The sequence below is a fragment of the Prunus dulcis genome, chromosome 1, assembly GCF_902201215.1.
Source record: "Prunus dulcis chromosome 1, ALMONDv2, whole genome shotgun sequence".
NCBI classification, from domain to species: Eukaryota; Viridiplantae; Streptophyta; class Magnoliopsida; order Rosales; family Rosaceae; genus Prunus; species Prunus dulcis.
In genome coordinates, this window is record NC_047650.1 from 11,701,643 (window position 1) to 11,724,226 (window position 22,584).

Below are 22,584 nucleotides of genomic sequence, written 5' to 3' on the forward strand. Positions count from 1 at the left end.
TAGAGAGCACAATATGAGTACCTTTTTGGTTGTGGGTGTAGTTGAATCTGCAACTGGGAATAGAATGGCTTTTGCTTTGTTGTGCCCTGGCTCATACTTGTTGGGGTTTGGGTTTGTGATCCCATTTACTATATGCATACTCTGTCGGCTATGGCGTGCGTGGCCAACTCGACCAGGCCAGTTGAGGCCATGGAAGGAAGGGTTTTCTTGTCTAGCAAGATCAAATTGATCCACATATTTCCCCTTGAACAACCTCTGCCTATAAACCTCTGGTGCAGTCCTTATGATGCCTTTCACTGTGGATGACATTTCCTATACCCTGCTTCAAAAACCCAAGTGTTACAATATACAGTCCTCAGCCCTGTCACCTGCAGCATGCATACAAATTATGCAATCATGTTTAACTGATCAGTAAAACAAACTTCCAAGCAATATATGATACTGGAATCTTAACACAAACTATATGCTAAATTGATTATAAGAGAGAGAGAGAGAGAGAGAGAGAGAGAGAGAAATGGTTTTATGTAGAAGTTATATTTGATAGGAAGAAACCATAACCAACAAGGAGCAAAACAGAATTCAAGATCATTTGATTGCAAACTTGTTGAGATGGTGATCAAATATGTGGTGTGCATATTTCATACCTGCAGAAGACTGAGGTGCTTTTTTGATCAGAAGATGGAGGTATTAGCTGGGTCTTGAGGCCCTGATGAGCTTCTTCAGCAAACCAAAAATGGCGGTTGGTGCCTTCTCTGTTTTGTCTGTAATGCTGTGATGAGTAGTGACATGAGTGGACCAAATTACAGTTGTATAGCGCTAAGTCTTGCTTCTAACTGAACTTTGAACCCCTTCACTTTGATTCATAATTTACAAAATGGCAAGAAACAACAGGCTGACAAGTGGCATATGTTGATGACATGTCACATAACGATTGGCTAGCCATTGTAATTAGTATGTTTAATGTTAGGGAACTGATTTTCCCACTTCTTTTTTATCCACGTACACTCTCTGTTTTGTCATAGTAAAAACTATTAAAAAACAAAAGGGAGTGTAAGTGATCAATGAAAGTGGGAAAATCATCACCCAAACGTTAATTACTTGTTTATTTACATAGGATGAGTATTTGAATTATTCTGCATTCTGAGGAGCTCTTTTTGTTGATGATCATTAATTTTTTTCTCATCATTAATTTGTTTTATAATAATTGGTGGCACCTTTAAGAAGAATAATAATAGTGGCAAATAAAAATGGATTAATCCCTGGAAAAATAAAATAGTAAGGGTTAATATTATCTAGAAAAGTAATATGAAAATATGGCACACATTTTAATAACCATATCTTCTTTTTTTGCTTTTCTTTTTTTTTTTTTCTTTTTTTTTTTGAGAACTTCAATAACCATATCTTTTAAGAGAAAGATGATTGGAGGTTATTTTGGGTATTTCAAGTCAGCAGATAAAGGGCGGAAAAAAAGGAGGGAATAGTCTGTTATTATGGTTGATGTTGTCTTGCTGAGGGCCGATGATGACTTGGCAAACTCCTGCGTCCAAGCTGTTATAATATAATTTCTTACTCAAAAAAGGGCGGCACAATACGGTGGGGCCCGTCACTCCTTCACCAGAATAAAATATGAGTCCAAAGAGCTCGTGCCACGTGGCTCGCTGGTGGACAATCATCACCATGGAATCCTGCTCTCTCTTTTCTTATCCACGTATATATGCACTCCCCTCCCAATCAAATTCTCCTTCAAATTATCAAATTTTAAAATTAAAAAAGGAGGAAAAGAGGCATTCTTTAAAATGTAACACTCTTTGAGGTATAAAAACAAAAGGGGAAGATGTATATGAAGGTATTATGTTTGTGTTTGTCGCAATATCGATTCATAATTCATTTTCGACTCATTTATAATCGTGTTGTGTTTTTGTTCACTATCGATTCATTTCCAACTTACATATAATCGGTACTGCGTTCAGGTTGAAAACAAGAGCTATGAACAAGAATTTATCTTTTCAAATATGTATATGTATAACTTCAGTTGCTAACTTCTTGTTTTTTTTTTTGGGTTTGGTACAAGATTCTTCAAATAATTTAATCGAATATGTGAGAACAAAATTTAGAGCTATCAGCATATAGCCCTGTAGATTTCAAACTAGTACATTGTTGAGAAAATGATGTGTAAATTGTCAAACCACCCAGATCAAACCTCAGAATACAAGGCAACTTAACTGTCAAAACTCCCAGAGGGAGTGATCCAAATGCATTTATTCAGTTCATAGGCGTCCCACAATCTTTATTCAGAACACTCCACTCGATTCTAGGAACTTTACTAAGAACGAGCATAACGTACAGAAATCCGCCACTGTATGGGGCTCCTACAAGAAGGGCAATCCTTCATACCCTGTTTCTCATGGAGCTCGTTGCATGTTCTGCAAACCACTTGGTGCGCACATGGGAGGAACACCACAGACATCTCCTCTGAAAGGCACATCACACACTCCCGTTCCCGTTTCACCCCTCCTGTCTCAGAGTAGTCATGAAAATCCTTCACTACTTCTGAGATATAAGGCGTCCGGGACCCTTTTTGATCTATGCCATTTTCGATGTCTGTTACTTTGCTGGCATAGCTTCCATCAATGCCCCTCCGAAGCGCAGCAATCTTTGAAGAATCACTCTTGAGTCTCAATTGGGAGATTTCTTTTTCGAGCTTCTGAATATCATCTTTGTACTTCTGCAGGTTGTTCTCTGCTTTCAGTTTGATCATATCCTCCTTGGATTTTGTTGAAGCCTCAATTTGTTCTCTTTCTTTTCTTACTGAACTGGCCTGCTCAAGTAGTTCGTCTTTTGATGTCTCCTCCTGCTGCCATCTAGCCTGCGACATACTTTCCCTTTTAGTGAGAAGAAGTTCAGAACTAAAACCTATTAAAGAAAGTAGGAAGGAAAATGGTGTAAAACGAACAACAGAACATTTTCAAGATTTTATCAGAATGAGTTGTACAACAACGCTATTGACATGCTCTTTCTCAAAGTTCATACCATCGACCCATCCATGTGTGACTGAAAATTTTAAGGTACAAAATTGTTCGTTTGCACATGTGCCCAGTGTGTATGAATATATGATAACGATAAGCTCCAAAAGGAGAAAGCAAATTGAGTATAAATAGCTTGATCTAAATAGCAAAAGTACAACACGACTGAATCGTCTTCATTACATCACATGCAGTACCATTTAATTTGAAACGACTGCAAAATGTGCCATCCCAAAGAAATAGCATGTTATACTTATAAGACATGAAAATGGCACAGTAGTCTGGGTCAAAGGGATATATGATAGCAGACAATTTTAGACTCATTTGCAAAATCCTATGGAACCACCTGATTTATGTTTTTAACAACCCCCTCTATAATTTAATTTATATATCCCAATGCATTGATTGTCAATTTGGAGAACTTGGAAATAAAGTATTTAAAACACACCTCCAAATGCTCCTGGAGATCTTTGGCTTGCTCTACTTCCTGTAGCAGCTGTTTGAACTTGCGTTTTTCAATCACAAGTTCTTCATTGAGCAACACTTTCTGCTTCTCCCATGACTGAATCTTCATCAGTGTCTTCTTCTCCCTCTTTGATACCTCCTGGCAGCTTGCAGCTGACTCTGCAGCACGTACTTTAGCAGCCTCCATCTCCTGCCTCAAAGCAGCATTCTCCACCTCAAGCCTCCGGACGGCAGAATTTGCTCGTTCAACCTGGCTACTAGCCTTGCACAAAGCATTTTCCATCTCAGAAAGCTTCTTCATGGTGTTTTCCTCTAGAGTTTGCTTCTCTTTCTTTAGCCGTTCAACTTCTTCTTTTTCTTGCCTCAATGACTTAAGTTCAGCCTTGTCCTTACTCAACCTACGAGCAGCCTGCATAACCTTCTGATTGGCCCACTCTGTCCACTCTTGGAGCTGATTTTGTAGGTCTCGCACCCTTGGAACCAACTTCAAAATCATTTCATCTTTCTTGTCCCGAGGGACCCACTGCCCCGAGGACTTATCATATGGTATTCCAGAAAAAATAGAATTAGTTGCATCAGACTTACAGCTAAGGGACACTGAACTGGAGTTGTTTTTTGTAGGCAGAGAGAGAGAAAGCTCAGTATCAGCAACTGATAATGCAGGTGGAGTATTGGCTACAGGTAATGGCGTTGAAGTTTTGACAGCAGGTAATGCTGTTGAAGTATTGACAGCAGGTAATGCTGTTGAAGTACTGACAGCAGGTAGTGGATTTGAAGTATTGACAGCAGGTAATATGGATGGGACATTGTTCTGTGGTAAAACAGAAGCAGTATTGTCAGCATCCAGGTTAAATGCTCTAGGCGAAGAAGGTCCAGCATTGGAAGAAAGGTTGTGGTTTCCATTTTCTTGAGGCACATCAACTCCCATAGCCTTGCTTATCTTCAAGGAAGCGTTCTTTAAATTAACAGCGGTAGAGTCTGACACAGACTTCAGTTTCTTATCCAAGATTAAACCACCCAAACCACTCAGCTTCCCTGCTCTTGAAGATCCCTTACATCCATAAGTCCGGTAATTTTTCTCCAAATGAAGTGGCTTCTGCCGAAGCATGTATTCTCTCTTGGTACTAACAGAATGGACCTTTCTACTACCTAAAAGTTTTTCCTCTACTGCAGAAGATTGAGATGTTCCAGAAACACCAAAAGATTTATCCCCGTTATGTGATGTGGAATTTGTGATCTCTTTCTCAGAGAATGATCCACTTTGAACAAGGGAATTTTTTGGTTTAGCTATGTTGGGAACCCCTCCTGCAATGGCAGGTGTCTCGTACTGTGAACTATGAGAACCAGGAATTAAAGGAACTGGCTTAGAAGGGCTCAGAAGATTCAGTTCAACACTTTTGGCTTCTATTTTTGACTGGGGTTGATTCGGCATGGAGGAACTTCCGTTTGAAGCGCCATCACTCATGAAACTATTCAAGGGATCACCATCCATTGCGCAAGCATGAGAGACATTCATGTCACAAATCAACAAGCACCACATTGCATCACCCGTACTGAAGAAAGGCCTCACCTCTCGAAGAACGCAGACTAGTTCTGCCAATATGTACTTCTCCAGCTGCTGTAGATCTTCAAAACAGTGCTCCCTCGAAGGATCAATTTCTTGGCCACTTCTAAGAAAATTTAAAGTATTATCCACTATATTAGACACAGTGTCTTTACACCCATAACAAAGGCCAGACCGCAAAACAGCCTTTGTAGCAACTTCTTCTGCATAACCACAGGCAACAATCTTTTTTATTGCACTCTTGAAAATTGTGTCCAAATTGCTTAGAACAAGTTCTTCAAGTTGGGTTTCTGTGAGGTCACTCCAATCGGCATCTTGGAACTCATCCACCTCTAATTCCTCTCTGGGCCGGCTTGGCCCAACCTCAGATGAACCTACAGTACTAGACAACCCGAGGTCAAGTTTCAACCCATCAGAATGGTCTTTATTAACAGTACACAGGTCACAGACGCCGATTTGTCCACGACCTTGCGTGATTTCAAACTTTTCAGCTGAAAATTCATAACTTGTGCATTCAGTTTGAGGTAAAGGAATTATCTTATTCGAGTCACCTAAAGGCGGATCAGCCCGGAATTTCCTCTTATTCCTACTTCCCTTTTCTTGAACAGTTATTGAGGGAGATACTTGGGTGCTACAACTACTACTGCCCTTGGCGACCATTGATGCCATTTCAGCTGCATAAAACAATCTATTTCAATATATACATATCAATATGCATCAAGTATCATCTATCAGTTCCTAATGCCATACCAAAATACCAATTGATAATTTCTACCAAAACTGCAATCAAACAACAAATTACAAATATCAACATTGATAACTGCAATCAAGAATCCAGCTCACAAGATCATCTACTGGTCAATCAAAATAAACCAATTAAAACCAGATTACTAAAAGCATATTGCGTTCAACAAGGACTGGACCAACACATATAAATCTCAGTATCTGAATTAAAGGTTGCCAACATTTTAGAACCAAAATCAATCAAAACACATCAATCAAAGATATAGAAAAGACTACCCAGAAGCAAAAACTGAACAATCAATCCGTTTGAAACATACCGACTTTATTACACATGATAATTATGAGCTAGCAATGTGAAACTCGATAGAAATCTAAAATCAAAACCAACCCATTAGATCAAAACAAGAATCAAAGAAAAAAATTCAAGAATCTGGTAAGTGGGTGTTCATGAATTAAAGATCCCCAATACAAATATAAGAATTTGAGGTTCATAATCAGAGAATAGACGATCGAGACGCACCCGATTCCAGCTATTGTTCGAGCAATCAAAGGTACGACCAGTCTCAGAACATCAGATAATCAGAAAGAGAATTTATAGTTGTTTTATTTTCTTATTTTCTTAATTATTAGTCTAAAGAGAAATAGAGAATTGAACGTCTGTCTCTCTCAAAAGCTTTGGGTGTAATTTTAATTCTTTTTGTTTTTTTTTTATTTTTCCTGATAACCAGACCAAGTAACCAAGGTTAATTGAATTTGCCTTTTCTATACTAACCATGGTTAAGAAAGATTACCCACCTACTCATATGCATGAGTTATTTCATAATAAATATCAATTTCAACAATAATAAAATTGTCTACACTAATGATTCAACATAAATAATTTCTTGGGCCAAAAGAAAGAAAATGTTACAATTAATATCACGAATTTTACTATATTTTTTGAAATATTAAGTTTGATAATCCATGAGTTTGTGTACAATATATATATATATATATTGGGTAAAAATATTCTTCTTTTTGTATATGGTGATTTTTGAGAAAATGCATAGAATTAATGACTTAAATCTACAATGAAATGACATATGATACCAATTCGGATTATATGCACTAAGTACATACACAATGTATGCAAAGTGCCAATATGAGTTTTTTTTTTCTTTTCAGTTTGTTTACTACTTGCATTCGTTCATTACATGTGCAATATGTGCATGTCAAAGATACGGGAGAAACTCTCATATAACGGGAATAACACTTTTTGCTATACCTGACCGATAATGCAATGACATTTAGGATAACTTTTTCATGTGTCATTGCGTTATTAGTCGAGAATAGCAAAATAGTGTTATCCCCCGTTACATGTAAGTTTTTTTGCAAGGATACACATCATATATGTAATGTATTCCCATCGCATATACAATATATGACATGTGTATAGATGAGTTACGCTTGCAACATGCTCTACAGTTTTTCTCGTCATTTTAAAATTAATTTTTTTTTTTTTTTTTTTAGTACAAGTGATTTGAGGAGGGAGGTTTACACAAATATTCAGTGAGTGTCTGGGGATTTCGAACTTCTACCCACATAAGTGAAGGTGAAAAAACTCAACCAAACTATACCCCACTTATTTAAAATTGATGTAATGATTAATTTCTTTTCAACATTCTATTTCATATTTCTTCTTTTAACACATACTTTCCATTGATTCGAAATAATTATAAAATATCTCATCATTTACCTTTTTCATTATGGTAGAACAAAATATCTCACATTTTCTCCTCGAATTATTATTATTATTATTATTTTTTCTAGTTTCCAAAAGAATGTTGTTATGTTGCCTTGGACGGTTTCAATGTTAGGGAAATTCAAGATTTATATATTTTGGTAAAGCCCATAACTTCAATGAGGGGTCTATAAAATGTAATTGCCAAATTGGCATATACAAATTTGGAAAGAAAAACAATAGAAATAAATAAAAGAAGGTGAGATATGGACCATATGGTTTCTTTGGTTGGGAAGTTAGGAAAGCTAGGTCTAGAACCCTATACTCTTGGTGGCTATTAGGCTAATGTGGGGGGATGAAGTGATGCCACATACAAAGTGAAGCAGGCACCTAACCTTCCAAAAAGGTTCAGTCATTTTCATTTACCAAATATTTAGTAATTTTTCACAAAATCATTTCTTATTGTATAAAAATAAAAATAAAATAAAATAAAAAACTATTTAATAATAAATTGTAATTTTTCATAAAATCAGTGGTATTAATATTTGGTGGGTAGTTAGGGCTTGGTTTGGTAGAAGCCAAAAATGAACCAACCCCCAACCCAACCGAACCCAGAAGGCAGCGACCTGTCACAGCAGCCACCACCTCCTCTCCACACAGAAGTAGAAGATGATGATGAGAATGTAAAACAACTCAAAGATTGCTCTGTTATCTACCTATCCTTACAGGTAATGTTTCCCAATTTTCTATTGAATTTTAAATTCCAAAACCCTAAACCCTGAAAATCATGAAAAACCCATCTGATCTGTGGTTTGCAGGATTGCCTTGTTAAGACTGACAGGAATTGGAAATCTTGTCAAGTGGGTATGCATTTTTGTTCTCACTCTTTTTTCTCTTTCAGTTTTCCTTTTCCTGGGTTTTGCTATTTTTTCATTTGGTGTTCCTGTAGGCTTGTATTTTGGTGTTACCTATTTATTTTTTATTTTTTATTTTTTTCTGTGAACAACATTTCATCAGAAGTCCAGGCCTTGAAGGCATGCAATGAGAGGAGGAATAATGGCAGAGGAAAGTGAGATCATAGCAAAGATGAGCTTCAATTAGGATTTCTAATATGTATGAATTTTTATTTTATTTTTTATGAACTAATATGTATGATTTTTGGGTTTTATTATTTGACTGAATCTTTAAATGAAATGGTAACCATTTCTTGGTTGTTTTGCATACAATTTCTTGTAACCAAAACCCACAAGTTATGTTTCTCTTCTCTCCACAAGTCATCAACTGCATTTTGTTCTAGAATAAAGCAGAGTTATAAAGAAGCCTTTCTCTGTTTTTACTGAGAAACAGAAGCAGAGATGCTTTGGAATTAGACAGCCTTTACACAGAAGTAATGCAGAATTCTCAGGAGGAACCTAAGTCGAAACGTCAATATTGAGAATCCCTTTCATCTGAAAGATAATCCGGCCGAAAAAAGAAGAAGAAAAATATCGTTGAGCAAAAGGAGATGGTAACGGTAACCATCAGCTTGATTCAGGAAACAGAAAATGATACGATAGCCAAAAGATGGGCACAAAGAAATAAATAGATATATGAACTGTGGTAGACTTGTGGAATTCTGGCGCTAGATCCTCTTCCAAAGCAGGAACTTGTGTCGAAACATTGTTGACACATTGGGAACCCTAAGCCTCTGAAACACAACCCAACTGCTCACCGCACATAGCGCATGCAGTCTCAATTGTCGGAGTCAATTTAAGCTGAAAAGGAGAAATCATGTTGAGCAAAAGGAGATGGTAACAATAACCATGAGCCAGATTTAAGAAGATAGATGGATATATGAGCTACGAAAACTTACTTAATAACGATAACTCCCTTCAGCAAGCAGCTTGTCAGATTTCTTACCATCTTGAATGTTACTGCCTCGAACCCTTCTACCTGGAACCCTTCATCTCAACAGTAATCATGCCAAAAATCAGTTGACATAGTTAACCAGTGTCTCAGTGCCCTCCCCAGAGGTTCAACTTCAAACATCCAGGTATTGTACCAATTCATAGTTAATGACATGCTTAAACAAACTCAAAATCTATCAGTGACAGCTCTGAGGGGGTCACTCCTTAGTCCATAGGCCATTGATCATAGGGTTAGCCACTGACAAGAAAATTTCCTGAATAACTATATATCCTTGTAGCAGTAAATAATAGGCGTTGAACTTGTTAGGTCTTGTGTAAGTTCATATGAAGGAGCTTGATAACAAGGTTCGATGACGACATGCTAACCTAAACGAAACAAAACGGCTCTGTAATGCTCTGCTTCCTCAAAATTCTTCAAGATGTGTTTTGAGTATCAATATAGCATGAAGGAGATAATTCAATAAACGAAACAAGAAGGCTCTATAACGCTCAGCATTGCAGCAAGACACACTCACGTACAGATACTATACTTCCACGCTGAGCTCATATTTAACCAAAGAAAGTCTGATACCACTTGATTTTGGTGAGAAAGAAAGCCAACCGTAACGCAACCATAAAAAACTGAACAAGCCTACATATTTTACAAAATTCCGGCTTAAGTTTAGGCTCTATGACAAACACCATCACATCTTCAAACCTGATGAGAAGTTGAGATTGTATACCATTATTTTCCATGCTTTCTTATGCAATATTAAGGGAGGTAAGCAGAACTCAGGATGGAAAATATTTCTGCATGAATGCAATACAGAACAACAACTTACACAAATAAAAGGGAAAGCTAAACTAATAACATAGAATGCATGTATATCTTTGAAGTATAATTTTAATACCTTTTCACCTCCTCTTCTTTAAAAACTTTGGAGAGTGGAACAAAGCATGCACTGTAAGAAGTTGCATCAAACGCTGACCCAGTCGGAGTAATTTGAGATTTCCCGAGACTCTTTATCTCTTGATTATCAAAAACCACATCCCGACCGTTGAACGCCATGAGGATTTGCCCATCAATCAAAATCATAACTGGTTCAGTGTAGTGACAGGACACATCTTTCATGTATAAGTCTTCAATAACAAGAATCTTGTTCCAAGATTCTTGGACACCATAATCTTTCATAACCCACATGTCAAGTTCCCTGGAAGCACCAAACACACATAAAACAAGACAACCTCCTAAAACTCCCAACTTTAAAAGATCATGAAATTCTCTCTTTACTCTTCCATAGTTGCTAGGCAAGGGTAGTGATCGAAATTGCTCGGTTTCAAAGCTGAAAGAATGTATGCATTCAGCACTTTCAACAGCAAGGGAGACCCAATGAAGAGCTTCATGGAAAAGGGCACTGAAGGGAAACTTAAATAAGTCACTAGGAGCATTTCCAATGCTTCTCCAAACTCCCGTTCCTATGGTGTATACAGTATATCTCAACCTCAAGGTAGTCGATTGAGCGACACTCCGGGTCGACCATCGGATAAAAGGTTGCAACACCTTGTACTGATTCGTCTCGACGCTAAAACCAAATCCATCAAGAGGGGCCCTGCACCTGCCCTTGTAATTAGGTGGGATGGTGATGAACTCATCCAAAATTGGATTGCACACATACGAAGGGTCATCTCTACTTTCTCCAGACAGACAAAGTAAACCATTACAAGAGTTTACCATACGAAATTCTAAAATGGGTAGGCTGGTTTTGGGAGCAAATGCAAACCTCATTTTCTTGAGCCTCATATCAGAACCAGAAAATTCTACTATCTGGGTGAATTTAATTTTCCTTGAATTTTTTACGAAGGAATGGCTCTTGATCAAGATGCCAAGAGGTAACCTTGAGGCTTGGAGATGAGCAAATTAAGGGTCAGAAATGATAGAAAGCCAATCTTTGCTAACGCGCCTGCAGTTAAAGAGGGTTTTTATGGACAGCCTTGAGAGAATTTCCATGACCATAGCCAGAGGAAGCTGTTGGAATTTGGAGGGATCTAGATTTGCTACCATCTTCTCTGTTTCATTTTGCTGGTTTCCATAGTTTCTCCTCAGCCTATAGACGGGGACTGGGATGGGGTTTAAATTTCCGGCGAGCTCAAAAGAGCGTTTGTGTTTCTTGCTGCTTTTATAGGAAGGATGGAACCGCAGTTGCCAGTGGAAGAGGTTTTGGCGGGAAACTTTTGCCTTAATTCATTCAAAAATATTATTTTTATAATTAAAGTAAATTTGTTAAAATAACAAATTTTTATTAATTTTGTGTACATGTGGCTCCTACTTGGCATGCCACATGAACGAGTTTAACAGTAAGATGCGAAAAGTGAATTTTGGGAACAAGGTGTTTTTTTTTTTTTTTGGTTGCGAAAGTTATAAAGGAAAATGGGATTTTTTCTTTTTTTTTTTTTTTTTTTTATCAAACGATGAGAGAATATTATTAAAGACGAATAGTAAGGTTTACATCACAAGCAAAAATATCAAAAATCCACTCAGGCCATAAATCACCCCAAGTATGAATTTCGCCAAATCTAGACACAAAGACCGCAATTTTATGCACTGCCTTGTTACAATGACGATGGGTATACAGGAAAACGCAATGCTAAAATTGCCCCATCAACTGCTTTATGTCAAAAATACAGCAATATCAATTTTTTCTCACACACCAAATGTTATAGAGATCCAAACATGAGATTACTGATATTCAAGTTAAGGCCATTTTTCACTTGACTAAACCCATTAACAAATTTATGAAACAAGTTGAGTCAAAGTAACTTTTGGACGACATAGTGGGATTGAGACATCATTCGAGTTACACTAGACTAATTAAGTCTAAAATTAGATGATTTTAAGTAGATTGCTTTGAGCATTATTGAATTAGACAATCCGATAACAATATTAGAGGAGAAATAATATTGAATAAGACAATCAAATAACATTGCTTTAGAGTGCTTTTAAAAGAATCCCTTCCCTCTAGAAAGATTGCCCAAGTGAAGTGCCCAAAACAAAAGTTGCACGTGATCTCAGACCATCTCCAGTCATGGGCTATATCCCAAATATAACCCTAAAATAATGTAAAACTCATTTTCAGCCATGGGCTAAACAAAATTTTGGCCGAATTTGGAGTGCCACATTTGGCCCTTTAGTGACAGGACCCGACCCAATTTCCACTTTGGAATTCGAGCCAAGTCCGGTGCGTGTCCGACACCTGGCGAATGTCGGACACAAAAGACCTTTTTACCTTTCTTGCTTCAAATTTTCTTTAAAATTTCCTTAGACTTCTGCCGAAATTTCGGCAGAGTTTCCCCTGTATTTTGACCAATTCCAAATTTTTTCACATGTTAAACAATCAGTACATCCAACCCAACAGCCAGAATATGTCAAGTAACAGATCTCAACTCCATTTTTCCACTAATACTAGATATCAGAGCATACTCTAAAGTTTACAAGGTTTCAAGGATTTTCTACAAAACTCTACCTTGGCGCGGAAGCTAAGATTGGCCCGGTGGTGGATCCCGCGTACTTCTACGGCCTGGGGGTGAAAACAGTTTGAAGATGTGAGTGGACCAAACATGAGAATTCTTGAAAACAGTTTAACAATCATAATAACCCCCACTATAAAAATCGTTAAATAAACTGAATACGTACATTTCATTTAAAGCCTACTAAACTCAAAGCATTCCATGTAAATCATAATCAAGCTCGATAAATTTTATTCAAAAGCACTGAAATCAAAGCTTGTATAAAACACTGAAATCAAACTTGTATAAAAGCACTGTACTCAAACCTTGTATAACTGAACAAAACTGTATAAATGTATCAATGCCTGAAAAAAATCGGAGAAGCTGATATAAAATAACTGAAAGTCATAATTAAATAAGGTAAAACCAAAGTCCTTTGAAAATACCACCTATTTGTACCCATGTCATAACCGTCAATTCCCTGGTAGGTCTCGGGCGTCACACAGGCTACCCGAGCCGCAAACTGGTGAAATCAGGGGACTATGACCAGCCTGTCCCGCCGGCAGATTCCTCGATGACACCAAGTCAGCTCGAGTCGCTCTGGCAGGATGCAGGGGACCGTAGTCAGCCTGATCCGCAATCCTGGCAGGTCTCGGGGACACAGAGTCAGCCGAGCCGCAATCCTGGCAGGTCTCGGGACACCAAGTCTGCCGAGCCGCAAATCCTGGCACTCACGGTTCGAGCGTCCCCGAAACTCGTGAGGCAAGTCAAGTGCACTGACTAACTGAAATCGGACTGGATGTCCGTAGACATCGGTCCAACTGTGGGTAATCACCAAAGAAAATGGGTACGAGGTGGGTTTAAAATAGATTCCTTTAGAAAATCCGATTAAAACTGAAATCTCAAATTGTGCTGCTGTCTCATCTGATTCCAACCTCAAACTCTGTTTCTATAACTTGTAAATAAGCAGCATAGACTTATAGAACTGTTACTGTACTGATCATGTTCAGAACCGTACTAAAACTTACTCAATATCAAATAAAGAAATTTATTCAAATAAATTCATTTCTAAAAACTTATTTATATAAAATCAATATAAACTCATTTATAAAACTTATTCATATAAAATCACATCAAATCATTCATGAAATCTGATTTATGAAAGAAAGTCCACTCACAGATGGTCCGAGCTACTTTGACCCTTCGAAAGTCTCCTTTGCAATCCTTTCGGGCTCCTGGTGCCTGATTGCCCATAAAGATTAAATTAATAGACTGCTGACTAAAAAGAATTTCAACTAAACCCCCTGCCCCCGGCTCCTAGAAATACGTGCATCTCTTTCCAAGTTATTCTTATGCCCTCGTTAGCCCTTTCAGACACTTGGACCAGTTTTGGGAAGGTCCGACGCTCAACTAAGTGATAAGCTGCCTAATCGGCCGATTCGGGACTCCGTAGGTCCACGACCTCTGATGGCCAATCTGAGCTTCCCTGAAGGTTCCTTACAGCGAGGGAACCGTGTTCTGCGAATTTGGTCTGAAATGGACGGTCGGATTAGCTAAAATTGCGTTATCTCTTAAAATCCAAACCCTAGCCCCAGGGTTCGCGATTCCGGAGTATCCGGGGCTCCGATTCGCAATCCGTCGAATCCTACACGATCCTGACATCGTGTAAACCGACAAATCCGAAATTCAGCGCGATCCGATTATTTAACGACACTGCACCCACTGATCGCGCGATATGAAAAATCCGTTCGGGGCTCAAACGGACTCCGAATCGAGATCCGCAAAATCCCACACGCTCGTGACAACACGAGGGTCACAAAACTGCACAGAATTATATCACTACCCTTGCCCACGCGTCCCAGCACGCGCGGTCAGATTTGGGTGTCCTTAGCGATTTCGGGTGGCCGAAAAATTTCGGAACCAAGACTCCAAACTCCTACCCTAGGTAAAACACCTCATTTGGAGTCACTTTTGTTCTTGGACATACCCCAAAAAGTGACCCGAAACAGTAGTTTCGAGCGGCCGAAATTTCGGCCAAACTTCAAGTCGAAAATCGAACCCCTTAGAGCTAAAATCGATCGAAACCCATATCAGCTAGAACACAAAAAATAGCTGAGAAACCATACCTTACTCGATCGATTTGGTGGAGAAACGAAGGAGAATTTTGAGCTGGAAATTCGGGTGGCTTCGAAGGAACATCCGTCGGAAAACATGGTTTTCCAGCCAGCTCAGGGCGGCCCCGGGGTTGAGGTCGGTCAGGTTTTGACGGCGACACGGAGGCGGACCCGATGGTACCCACGGCGGAGATCGGCTCGGCTGTGGTGGCCGGACCGTCGCCTGGAAGTCGAACGGGTGCATGGCCCAGTTCGCGCGGAAGGAGAGAGAGGAAGAGAGGGAAAAGTGACGGGGGAGAGGAGAGAGAGGGGGATAAAAATCTGACTTTTTGGCTAAATTACCGTTTTGCCCTTCGCGATTTTTAGACCATATCTCCTTCGTTACAGCCCCGATTCGGGTCTACTCCGTGTCTACGAACTCGTTTCGCCGCGCTCTACGCAATGGCGCAAGCGGCATTCCCAAATTCTTTCTCGATCAAAAAGTCAATTTTCCCCCTATTAAATAATGCGAGGGTAAAATAGTCTTTTTGCTAGAAGATATTTTCCTTACTTTTTAGATATTTTCTTTCTTTTTAGATATTTTGGTTTGGGTTATTACATTTAGCCCTCCAACCGGGCCAAATGGGCCAAATGTTGCCCAGCTTTGGTTTATGCCAAATTTGTGGTGGAGCCCATTCATGTGCTTTTCAACAACCAACATTGATATATATAGATTTTTAAAACCCTTTTGAATGTTTCAATTTGTAGTATTTAAGAAAAAAAGTATAAAAACTTGTTGGCAATGACGTTGGAGGTCAGACCTACCCACTCCTTTTTTTTATAATTTTATTTATAAATAATAGTAAATGTAGTCAACTTTTCAAATCTTTTCAAGTGTTGTTTAAAAACAATTATAAAAAAGTCTTGTTCATGACCATTGGAGCTCAAACATTGAAACCCATCCTTTTTTTTTTGTCTTCACACTTTTAAATGTTTGGTATTGTTTAAAAAAATTATAAAAAATTCTGGGTCATGGCCGTTGAAGGTCAGACCCTTGAAACCCTTCCAATTTTATTTTTTTTTAAATAATTGCCTTTGTTGGCTTTTTTTTATATAAAAAAATAGTTGTTTAATGAAATTAAACAATATATGGTTGTGAAATGTGTGAGTGTTGTACCATAGTTTTTCTCAAAATAATAAAATATGAAGGACTCTAAAATATAGCCATGCATAGCTGGAGATGGAAAAATTTAGCCCTGCACTATTCTTTAAAAAATTAATATTTTGAGAGGCTAAATTTTTAACCCTGGACTATATTTAACCCTAAGACTGGAGATGGCCTCAGGTCTTTTCCCATCTGGGCTCGGCTGGAACACGAAATCTTGTCAAATGTGCATGCATTTTGTTTTCTCACAATATCTTCTTTGGTTCCTCTTCCTTTCTTGTGTGATTTTAATCACTGTTTTCAAATTCAGGTTCTTTGAGGCCTTGAAGACATGCAACGAGAGGAGGAAGAATGACATAGTAAACTGAGATCATATGAAAGATGAGCTTAAAACGATTGCCACTATCTGCTCTCTGGTTTTTATTTTATGTTCTATTTATAATTTGACTAAATCCATAAAAGAAATTAGCCTTCAACAATTTCCTGTAACCATAAGGATAATCTCAAAGGACCCAAAAAAGAGATTGTAACTAGGCACTTTAGACATTCATAAAAAGGTCCCAAAACAAATCTTACTAGCATTATGTTGTATAGAAGCAGAGTTACTGTCTGATGGCGAAGTAACAAAAAGAAGCCATTTTCTACCTTTGCTGATAGTTGCTTTGGGGATTAGAACAACCTTGAAACTAAAAAGCAATTCAAGAATTCTCAGCATGAACTTGTGTTTCGTAACATTATCGACACATTCAGAACCCCTTACGTTTGAAAACATAACCCAAGTCCCTACCACATATAGCACATTCATTCCCTATCCTCAAAGTGAAATCCAGCTGAAATTGTTCAGCAAAAAGGAGACAGCAACAACCATTTGGTATTCAAGAAAACAGAAGATGGTCACAAGAAAACAGGCTGGCCATAACCTCAGTTAAGTTTTGTGTTCTTGTAGGGTGGCATCCCAGAACCAACACAATCAGAACTCCCCACAGCACGCAGCTTGTCGGATTTATTCCCGGCTCTTACCCTGCATATCATACGGTACACATGCCAAATGAGTTTCCATAATCAGTAACCAATGCCTCACCCCCCTGCTCAAAGGGTTAAACATCATTGCACAGTTAAACAAATGTTTGGACAAACTAAAAAATCTATCATAATGATCGTAGTCTTAGCAAGTGACAAGCAAATTTTCTGAATAACTAGAGCCTTGTATTGGTAAGTAATAGGCATTGAATTGAACATGTTAGATCTTGTGAGCTTACACATGCAGGATCCTTATAACAATATTGCCTACAAAATATCCACTTCCAGAAATAAAAAGAAAGATAGAAGTTGTAGCAGAGAAATATATGTTTGTGCATGTATATCTTTGAAGTAGAATTTTAGTACCTCTTCACCTCCTCTCCTCTTGAAACATCGTAGAGTGAAACAAAGGATGGACTGTAAGAAATTGCATTGAATGAGAACGATGACTGAGTCCCAGTAAGTCTGATTTCCCTGAAACTCTTTTTTTCTTTATTATAACAAACAACATCCCAATTGTTGTGCACCATCAGGATTTCCCCATTACTCAAAAACATGATAGGTTCATGCAAACTCAAGAAAGGTGTCCTTCGAAACAAGTTTTCGACGATGACAAGAAATTTAGTCCAAGACTCTTGGACACCATAATCCTTCATAACCCACATGCCAATTTTGCTAGATTCATCATCAAACACAGATAAAAGGAGGCAACCTCCTAACACTCCCAACTTAAAAGACTCTGAAGATTGCTTCTTTCTTTGTCCAAAGCAGCAAGGTGAGGGTAGTCGTTGGAATTGCTCTGTTCCATAGTTGAAAGTGTTTATAAGCATAGACATATTACCACCATAGGAAACCCAATGAAGAGCTCCTCGCAGATAAGAATTGAATGGTAACTCAGGGAAGTCCATAGGAGCATTTCCAATGCTTCTCCAAAGCCCTGTACCAATGGTGTATATCTCAGCCTCAGCCTCGCAGAAGTTGTCAGATAAGCTCGTTTGCAACACCTTGTACTCATTCGTCCTGACGCTAAAACCAAACCCAACAAAACTGCACCAGCCCCTACCTTTCTGGGTAGGTGGAATGATGATGAATTCACCCAAAATTGGATTGCAAACATAACATGGGTCATATTTATGAGGTCCAGACAAACAAACTAAACCATTGCATGAGTTTACCAAACCGAATTCGGAAATGGGTACATTGTCGATAAAGTTCATTGTGTCTACCCACGAATCAGATTCAGCACATTCTTCTACATGGGTCAACTCAGGTTTCCATGATTTCAGATTATGGGGATACTTCTTGATCAAGATGCCAATTCTTGATCTTGATAGGTGGGGATGAGTAAATTGAGGGTCAGAAATTAGAGAAAGCCACTCTTTGCAAACGCACCTGCAGTTGAGGAGGGTTTTCATGGAGAGCATTGAGAGAATCTCCATGGCTATAGCCCGTGGGAGTTGCTGGAAGTTGGTGCAGGGACAAGGACCTCTGGGTTGCTGCCATTTTTCTCCTAATCGCTCTCTGTCTTTGCTGCAAGTCGCTGCTCTATTTGCTGCTCTTTTGCTTGGACTCATATTATTCATTTTGGGGTTTCTTTGTTTTCTTTTTTCTTGGAGTGTCGGGAGGAGACTCATCAGCAGTCAAAATCGTTGGAGAAATACCGGAAGAGCATTGAAATGGGCCATTTTTCTCCTAATCGCTCTCTGTCCCACTTGTCACTCTGGTAGTGGGCTAGCGGGGCACCTCTCAATGGACCAACCAAATTTTAATTCGAATCTGGTCTGGTCCAGTCTTCTAGTTATACTTTAAAATATTATCCAAAGTGATATTATATTGGATTAATACAAGGCAATATTAAATGTAATTACACGAGCATTCACATAATGTATTTACAAATAAAGATTTTAGTTAAGGATCGGTTAAAGAGTTCTAATCTCAGTTATCTACTAGATATGGTAGTAGGTTAAATAAGATAAGAGTAAAAGTCGTAGACCAATCCTTAACATAAAGTTATTAGATATGTTAGAGGGTTAATTAATTTTTTTTAAATAATATACCGTACATGCAATTCAATGACTAAATTATAAGTCATTAACCAATTCTTAACATAAAGTTCTTAATGGTGCAAAACCTCTTACGCCAGAGAACTTCTCCAATAAGGATTTTTGTTAATGATTAGTTAAGGAGTTCTAATCTTAGCCCATCCATTAGATTTGCTAGTGTGTTAAATAATTTTTTTAATATATACCATGCATGCAATTCATTGAATAATATTAGGAATTTTTAACCAAACTTAAACTTAGAAGTTTTGGATTAGTCAAGGAATTCTAATCTCAGCCATTCATTAGATATGTTAGTAGCTTAAATAATTTTTTAAAATATACATTATATGCAATCCAATAAATAATGACATAGTTTAATAAATAACTTCAATAGGAATCTGAATTTTGACTCTCCTCAATCCAACTCTTCCTCAATTCAATTCATTCTCATCCGATTACGGATAAGTAAACAAACATGCCATAAAAGAGAAGAAATCGGTGAGATGGGCGGGTGCTGAATAAGGTTGTAAATAGGCACTTGGACATTGATACAAAGTTTTACAAAAGTTTCAACCAGGATTTTGTCTAGACAAGTCATCACTTGCAGATTGATCTATAGGGGCAGAGTTACTATAATGGCTATACAACAAAATGCTGCCTTTTTCTGTCTATTCTGAAGAACAAAAGGAGAGCTACTTGGGTATTACAAAAACCTATATACAAGCAATTGAGAAGCTCTCAATAGGATCCGGTGTCGTCAAAAGACTCGAACCATTGTTGGCACATTGGGAACCTTAACCTCTTACAACATAACCCAAGTGGCCACCGCATAGAGTGAATGCAGTCCTCATCCTCAGAGTTAAATCCAGCTGAAAACAAATGAAATTATTCAGCAACACACTAGCACAAGAGAACAGATGGATAATAAGAACTACGACAACTCACAGAGGATTTATGGCTCAAGGAAGACCCTCCTCAAAAACAGGGCATCCATAGCCTGAGTTAAGTTTTGTCGACTTGCGGGGTGGCATACCAGAGCCGGCACACTCATAACTCCCTTCCAAAAGCAGCTTTCCAGATTTCTTACCCGATTTCTTACTGCGTCGTACCCTTCATATCATACACAGTAAGCATGCCAAAATGAGTTGATCAGTGACCAATGTCTCAACCACTTACTGAAGCATCCGTGTTATTGTTCAAATTCCTAGTTAACAAAATTCTCGAACAAGCTCAACCTATCATGTTAACAAACCTGAGGGGTTCACTCCCCTGTGAATAGCAAATTATCATAGCATTGGCAAGTGACAAGTATTTTTTTAGTAACTATAGCCTTATTAATCATTCTATCAACAGATCTTAAGCATTGAACTTGTTACATGTGTATGAGCTATATGAATAATTCCGGACTTTCATATGCAATGTTAGGGAAAATTAGAAGAGCCTAGGAAACAAAAGTTTGTGCAAGTTTTAAAATGTAATACCTTGATTGCATTTTCGGACAAACATGAACTTCCACAAATATAAAGCAAAAAATAAAAGTTGTGGCAGAGAAATGTAAGTAAATTAAAGCATGTATATCTTTGAAATATATAGGATTTTAGTACCTCTTCACCTCTTCTCCTTTTGAAACATTGTAGAGGGAAACAAAGGATGGACTGTAAGCAATTGCCTCAAATGGTGACCGAGTCCAAGTAATTCTTATTTCCCTGAAACTCTTTGTTTCTTGATTATAACAAACAACAGCACAATTATTGAACAACAGCAGGATTTCCCCATTCCTCAAAAACATAATTGGTTCATACACATGACAGATTCGTTCCTCTGGACACTCATACAAGTTTCCGAAAACAAGAATTTTAGTCCAAGACTCTTGAACACCATACTCCTCCATAACCCACATGTCGAATTTGCTATAATCATCATCAAACACAGATAAACAGAGACGCTCGCCTACCACTTCCAGTATATAACAATCTGAAAATCGATTTCCCAGTAAGCTAGGCACAGGCAGTGGTCGAAATTGTTCTCTTTCGAAGTCGAAAGAATGTATAAAATCAGGAACTGTGCTACTATAGGATACCCAATGAAGAGCTCCATGCAGAAAAGGATTGAAGGGTAACTGATCAATATCCCCAGGAGCATTTCCAACACTTCTCCACACTCCTGTACCAATGGTGTATATCTCAGCCTCAGTGCCATTGGTCATTTGCAACAACTTGTACTCATTGGTCCCATTGCTAAAACCAAGCCCAACAAAAAAGCACTTGTTTCTACTTAGATTGGTAGGAGGGATGCTGATGTGCTCACCCAAAATTGGATTGCACACAAAACATGGGTAATCTCTATTGGGTCCAGACAAACAGAGCAGACCATTACATGAGTTTATCAAACGAAATTCAGGCATGGCCCCAATAGGTAGGCTATTTTGGGGATTAAACCTTATTTTCTCAAGCAGCAAATCAGAACCAGCACAATCTTCTATATGGGTAAAATCAAGTTTCCTTGATTTTCTTATAGGGGGGTAGGTCTTGATCAAGATGCCAACGGGTGATCTTGAAGAGTGGAGCTTAGTAAATTGAGGGTCAGAAATTATAGAAAGCCAGTCTTTGCACACGCACCTACAATTCAAGAGGGTCTTGATGGAGAGGCTTGAGAGGATTTCCAAGACCAAAGCCTGTGGAAGTTGTTGGAATTTGCTGCAAGGAGCTTTGGGTTGGCATTGTTCCCCTGATTGCTCTTTGTTTTTGCTGCTCATAGCTGCTCTGGTTGCCACTTTTTTTCTTGGATTCATAGGATTTCCTTTCGTTTCTCTTGCCATTCTGTAGGTTTGGGAAAGTTCAAGAGCTAGCTGATGAGGGTGCCTTGAGAGAACTAGCTGATGCTTTCTTTTGAAAAATATTCAGAGCTAAAACGGCACGTATAAACTGGCATGTATTGGGCAAAGGACAAATGTCAAATGAAAATTAAGGAAGAATCATCTGTTACGTGTACAACACCCGTCTTTACTTTTCTGCTATGTTGCACTGATACGGATACGGGTACGGCGATACGATACGATACGATACGCCGATACGGCAAATCTCCAAAAAATAGGATACGGGTACGGCACCGATACGGCAATTAAAATAATCTATATATTTAAAAATAAAATAACTAGAAAATTTGAAAATTGATATTTCACCAATAATAATTTCAAAACATTAACAAAACACATAACTTCATTCAAATCTCCATAAACAAAGCAAAAATTACCCAAAACACACAAAATACAAGTATCCATAAACAAAGCACAAATTAAAACATTAGAAATCACTTCTCAAAGCTCTAACTTCATTCATCATGGGTAAACATTAAATAC

The 22,584-nt window shown here is 38.2% G+C and overlaps 5 protein-coding genes across 5 annotated transcripts; 1 reads left to right on the forward strand and 4 right to left on the reverse strand.

Annotated features, from left to right (window-relative positions):
• Positions 1–2,060: 2,060 nt before the first annotated feature.
• LOC117635939 (putative E3 ubiquitin-protein ligase RF298) lies at positions 2,061–6,462 on the reverse strand. The gene is made up of 3 exons (XM_034370336.1): positions 6,317–6,462; positions 3,472–5,726; positions 2,061–2,866 (listed from the first exon to the last, which is right to left on the reverse strand). Exons 2-3 carry the CDS (start codon positions 5,719–5,721, stop codon positions 2,324–2,326), a joined length of 2,793 nt encoding a protein of 930 aa, XP_034226227.1. The 5' UTR covers positions 5,722–5,726; positions 6,317–6,462; the 3' UTR covers positions 2,061–2,323.
• Positions 6,463–8,067: 1,605 nt separating this feature from the next.
• Positions 8,068–8,742, forward strand: LOC117620858. The gene is made up of 3 exons (XM_034351103.1): positions 8,068–8,244; positions 8,335–8,380; positions 8,534–8,742. Exons 1-3 carry the CDS (start codon positions 8,101–8,103, stop codon positions 8,587–8,589), a joined length of 246 nt encoding a protein of 81 aa, XP_034206994.1. The 5' UTR covers positions 8,068–8,100; the 3' UTR covers positions 8,590–8,742.
• Positions 8,743–10,106: 1,364 nt separating this feature from the next.
• On the reverse strand, positions 10,107–11,203 carry LOC117613929 (F-box protein At3g07870-like). The gene is made up of 2 exons (XM_034342550.1): positions 10,314–11,203; positions 10,107–10,212 (listed from the first exon to the last, which is right to left on the reverse strand). Exons 1-2 carry the CDS (start codon positions 11,201–11,203, stop codon positions 10,107–10,109), a joined length of 996 nt encoding a protein of 331 aa, XP_034198441.1.
• A 5,511-nt stretch (positions 11,204–16,714) lies between these two features.
• Positions 16,715–18,822, reverse strand: LOC117620866 (F-box protein At3g07870-like). The gene is made up of 2 exons (XM_034351112.1): positions 17,551–18,822; positions 16,715–17,185 (listed from the first exon to the last, which is right to left on the reverse strand). Exons 1-2 carry the CDS (start codon positions 18,816–18,818, stop codon positions 17,086–17,088), a joined length of 1,368 nt encoding a protein of 455 aa, XP_034207003.1. The 5' UTR covers positions 18,819–18,822; the 3' UTR covers positions 16,715–17,085.
• A 916-nt stretch (positions 18,823–19,738) lies between these two features.
• On the reverse strand, positions 19,739–22,153 carry LOC117614308 (F-box protein At3g07870-like). Its single transcript, XM_034343069.1, has 3 exons — positions 20,831–22,153; positions 20,172–20,336; positions 19,739–20,095 (listed from the first exon to the last, which is right to left on the reverse strand). The coding sequence occupies exons 1-2, from the start codon at positions 22,042–22,044 to the stop codon at positions 20,186–20,188; spliced, it is 1,365 nt and encodes a 454-aa protein (XP_034198960.1). The 5' UTR covers positions 22,045–22,153; the 3' UTR covers positions 19,739–20,095; positions 20,172–20,185.
• Between the last annotated feature and the right edge of the window lie 431 nt (positions 22,154–22,584).

What these genes read in the sequence shown, in the direction of transcription:
- LOC117635939 (XM_034370336.1), bottom strand. Translation starts at nt 5,721, where the DNA reads ATGGCATCAATGGTCGCCAAGGGCAGTAGTAGTTGTAGCACCCAAGTA. An exon ending in ATCTCCAGGAGCATTTGGAG is followed by an intron (nt 2,867 to 3,471) that starts GTGTGTTTTAAA and finishes AGTATGTCGCAG; the next exon opens with GCTAGATGGCAGCAGGAGGA.
- LOC117620858 (XM_034351103.1), top strand. Translation starts at nt 8,101, where the DNA reads ATGAACCAACCCCCAACCCAACCGAACCCAGAAGGCAGCGACCTGTCA. An exon ending in TTATCTACCTATCCTTACAG is followed by an intron (nt 8,245 to 8,334) that starts GTAATGTTTCCC and finishes TGTGGTTTGCAG; the next exon opens with GATTGCCTTGTTAAGACTGA. An exon ending in TTGGAAATCTTGTCAAGTGG is followed by an intron (nt 8,381 to 8,533) that starts GTATGCATTTTT and finishes ACATTTCATCAG; the next exon opens with AAGTCCAGGCCTTGAAGGCA.
- LOC117613929 (XM_034342550.1), bottom strand. Translation starts at nt 11,203, where the DNA reads ATGAGGCTCAAGAAAATGAGGTTTGCATTTGCTCCCAAAACCAGCCTA. An exon ending in AAAGAAGAGGAGGTGAAAAG is followed by an intron (nt 10,213 to 10,313) that starts GTATTAAAATTA and finishes GCATTCATGCAG; the next exon opens with AAATATTTTCCATCCTGAGT.
- LOC117614308 (XM_034343069.1), bottom strand. Translation starts at nt 22,044, where the DNA reads ATGGCAAGAGAAACGAAAGGAAATCCTATGAATCCAAGAAAAAAAGTG. An exon ending in AAAGGAGAAGAGGTGAAGAG is followed by an intron (nt 20,337 to 20,830) that starts GTACTAAAATCC and finishes TATGATATGAAG; the next exon opens with GGTACGACGCAGTAAGAAAT.
- LOC117620866 (XM_034351112.1), bottom strand. Translation starts at nt 18,818, where the DNA reads ATGAGTCTCCTCCCGACACTCCAAGAAAAAAGAAAACAAAGAAACCCC. An exon ending in AGAGGAGAGGAGGTGAAGAG is followed by an intron (nt 17,186 to 17,550) that starts GTACTAAAATTC and finishes TATGATATGCAG; the next exon opens with GGTAAGAGCCGGGAATAAAT.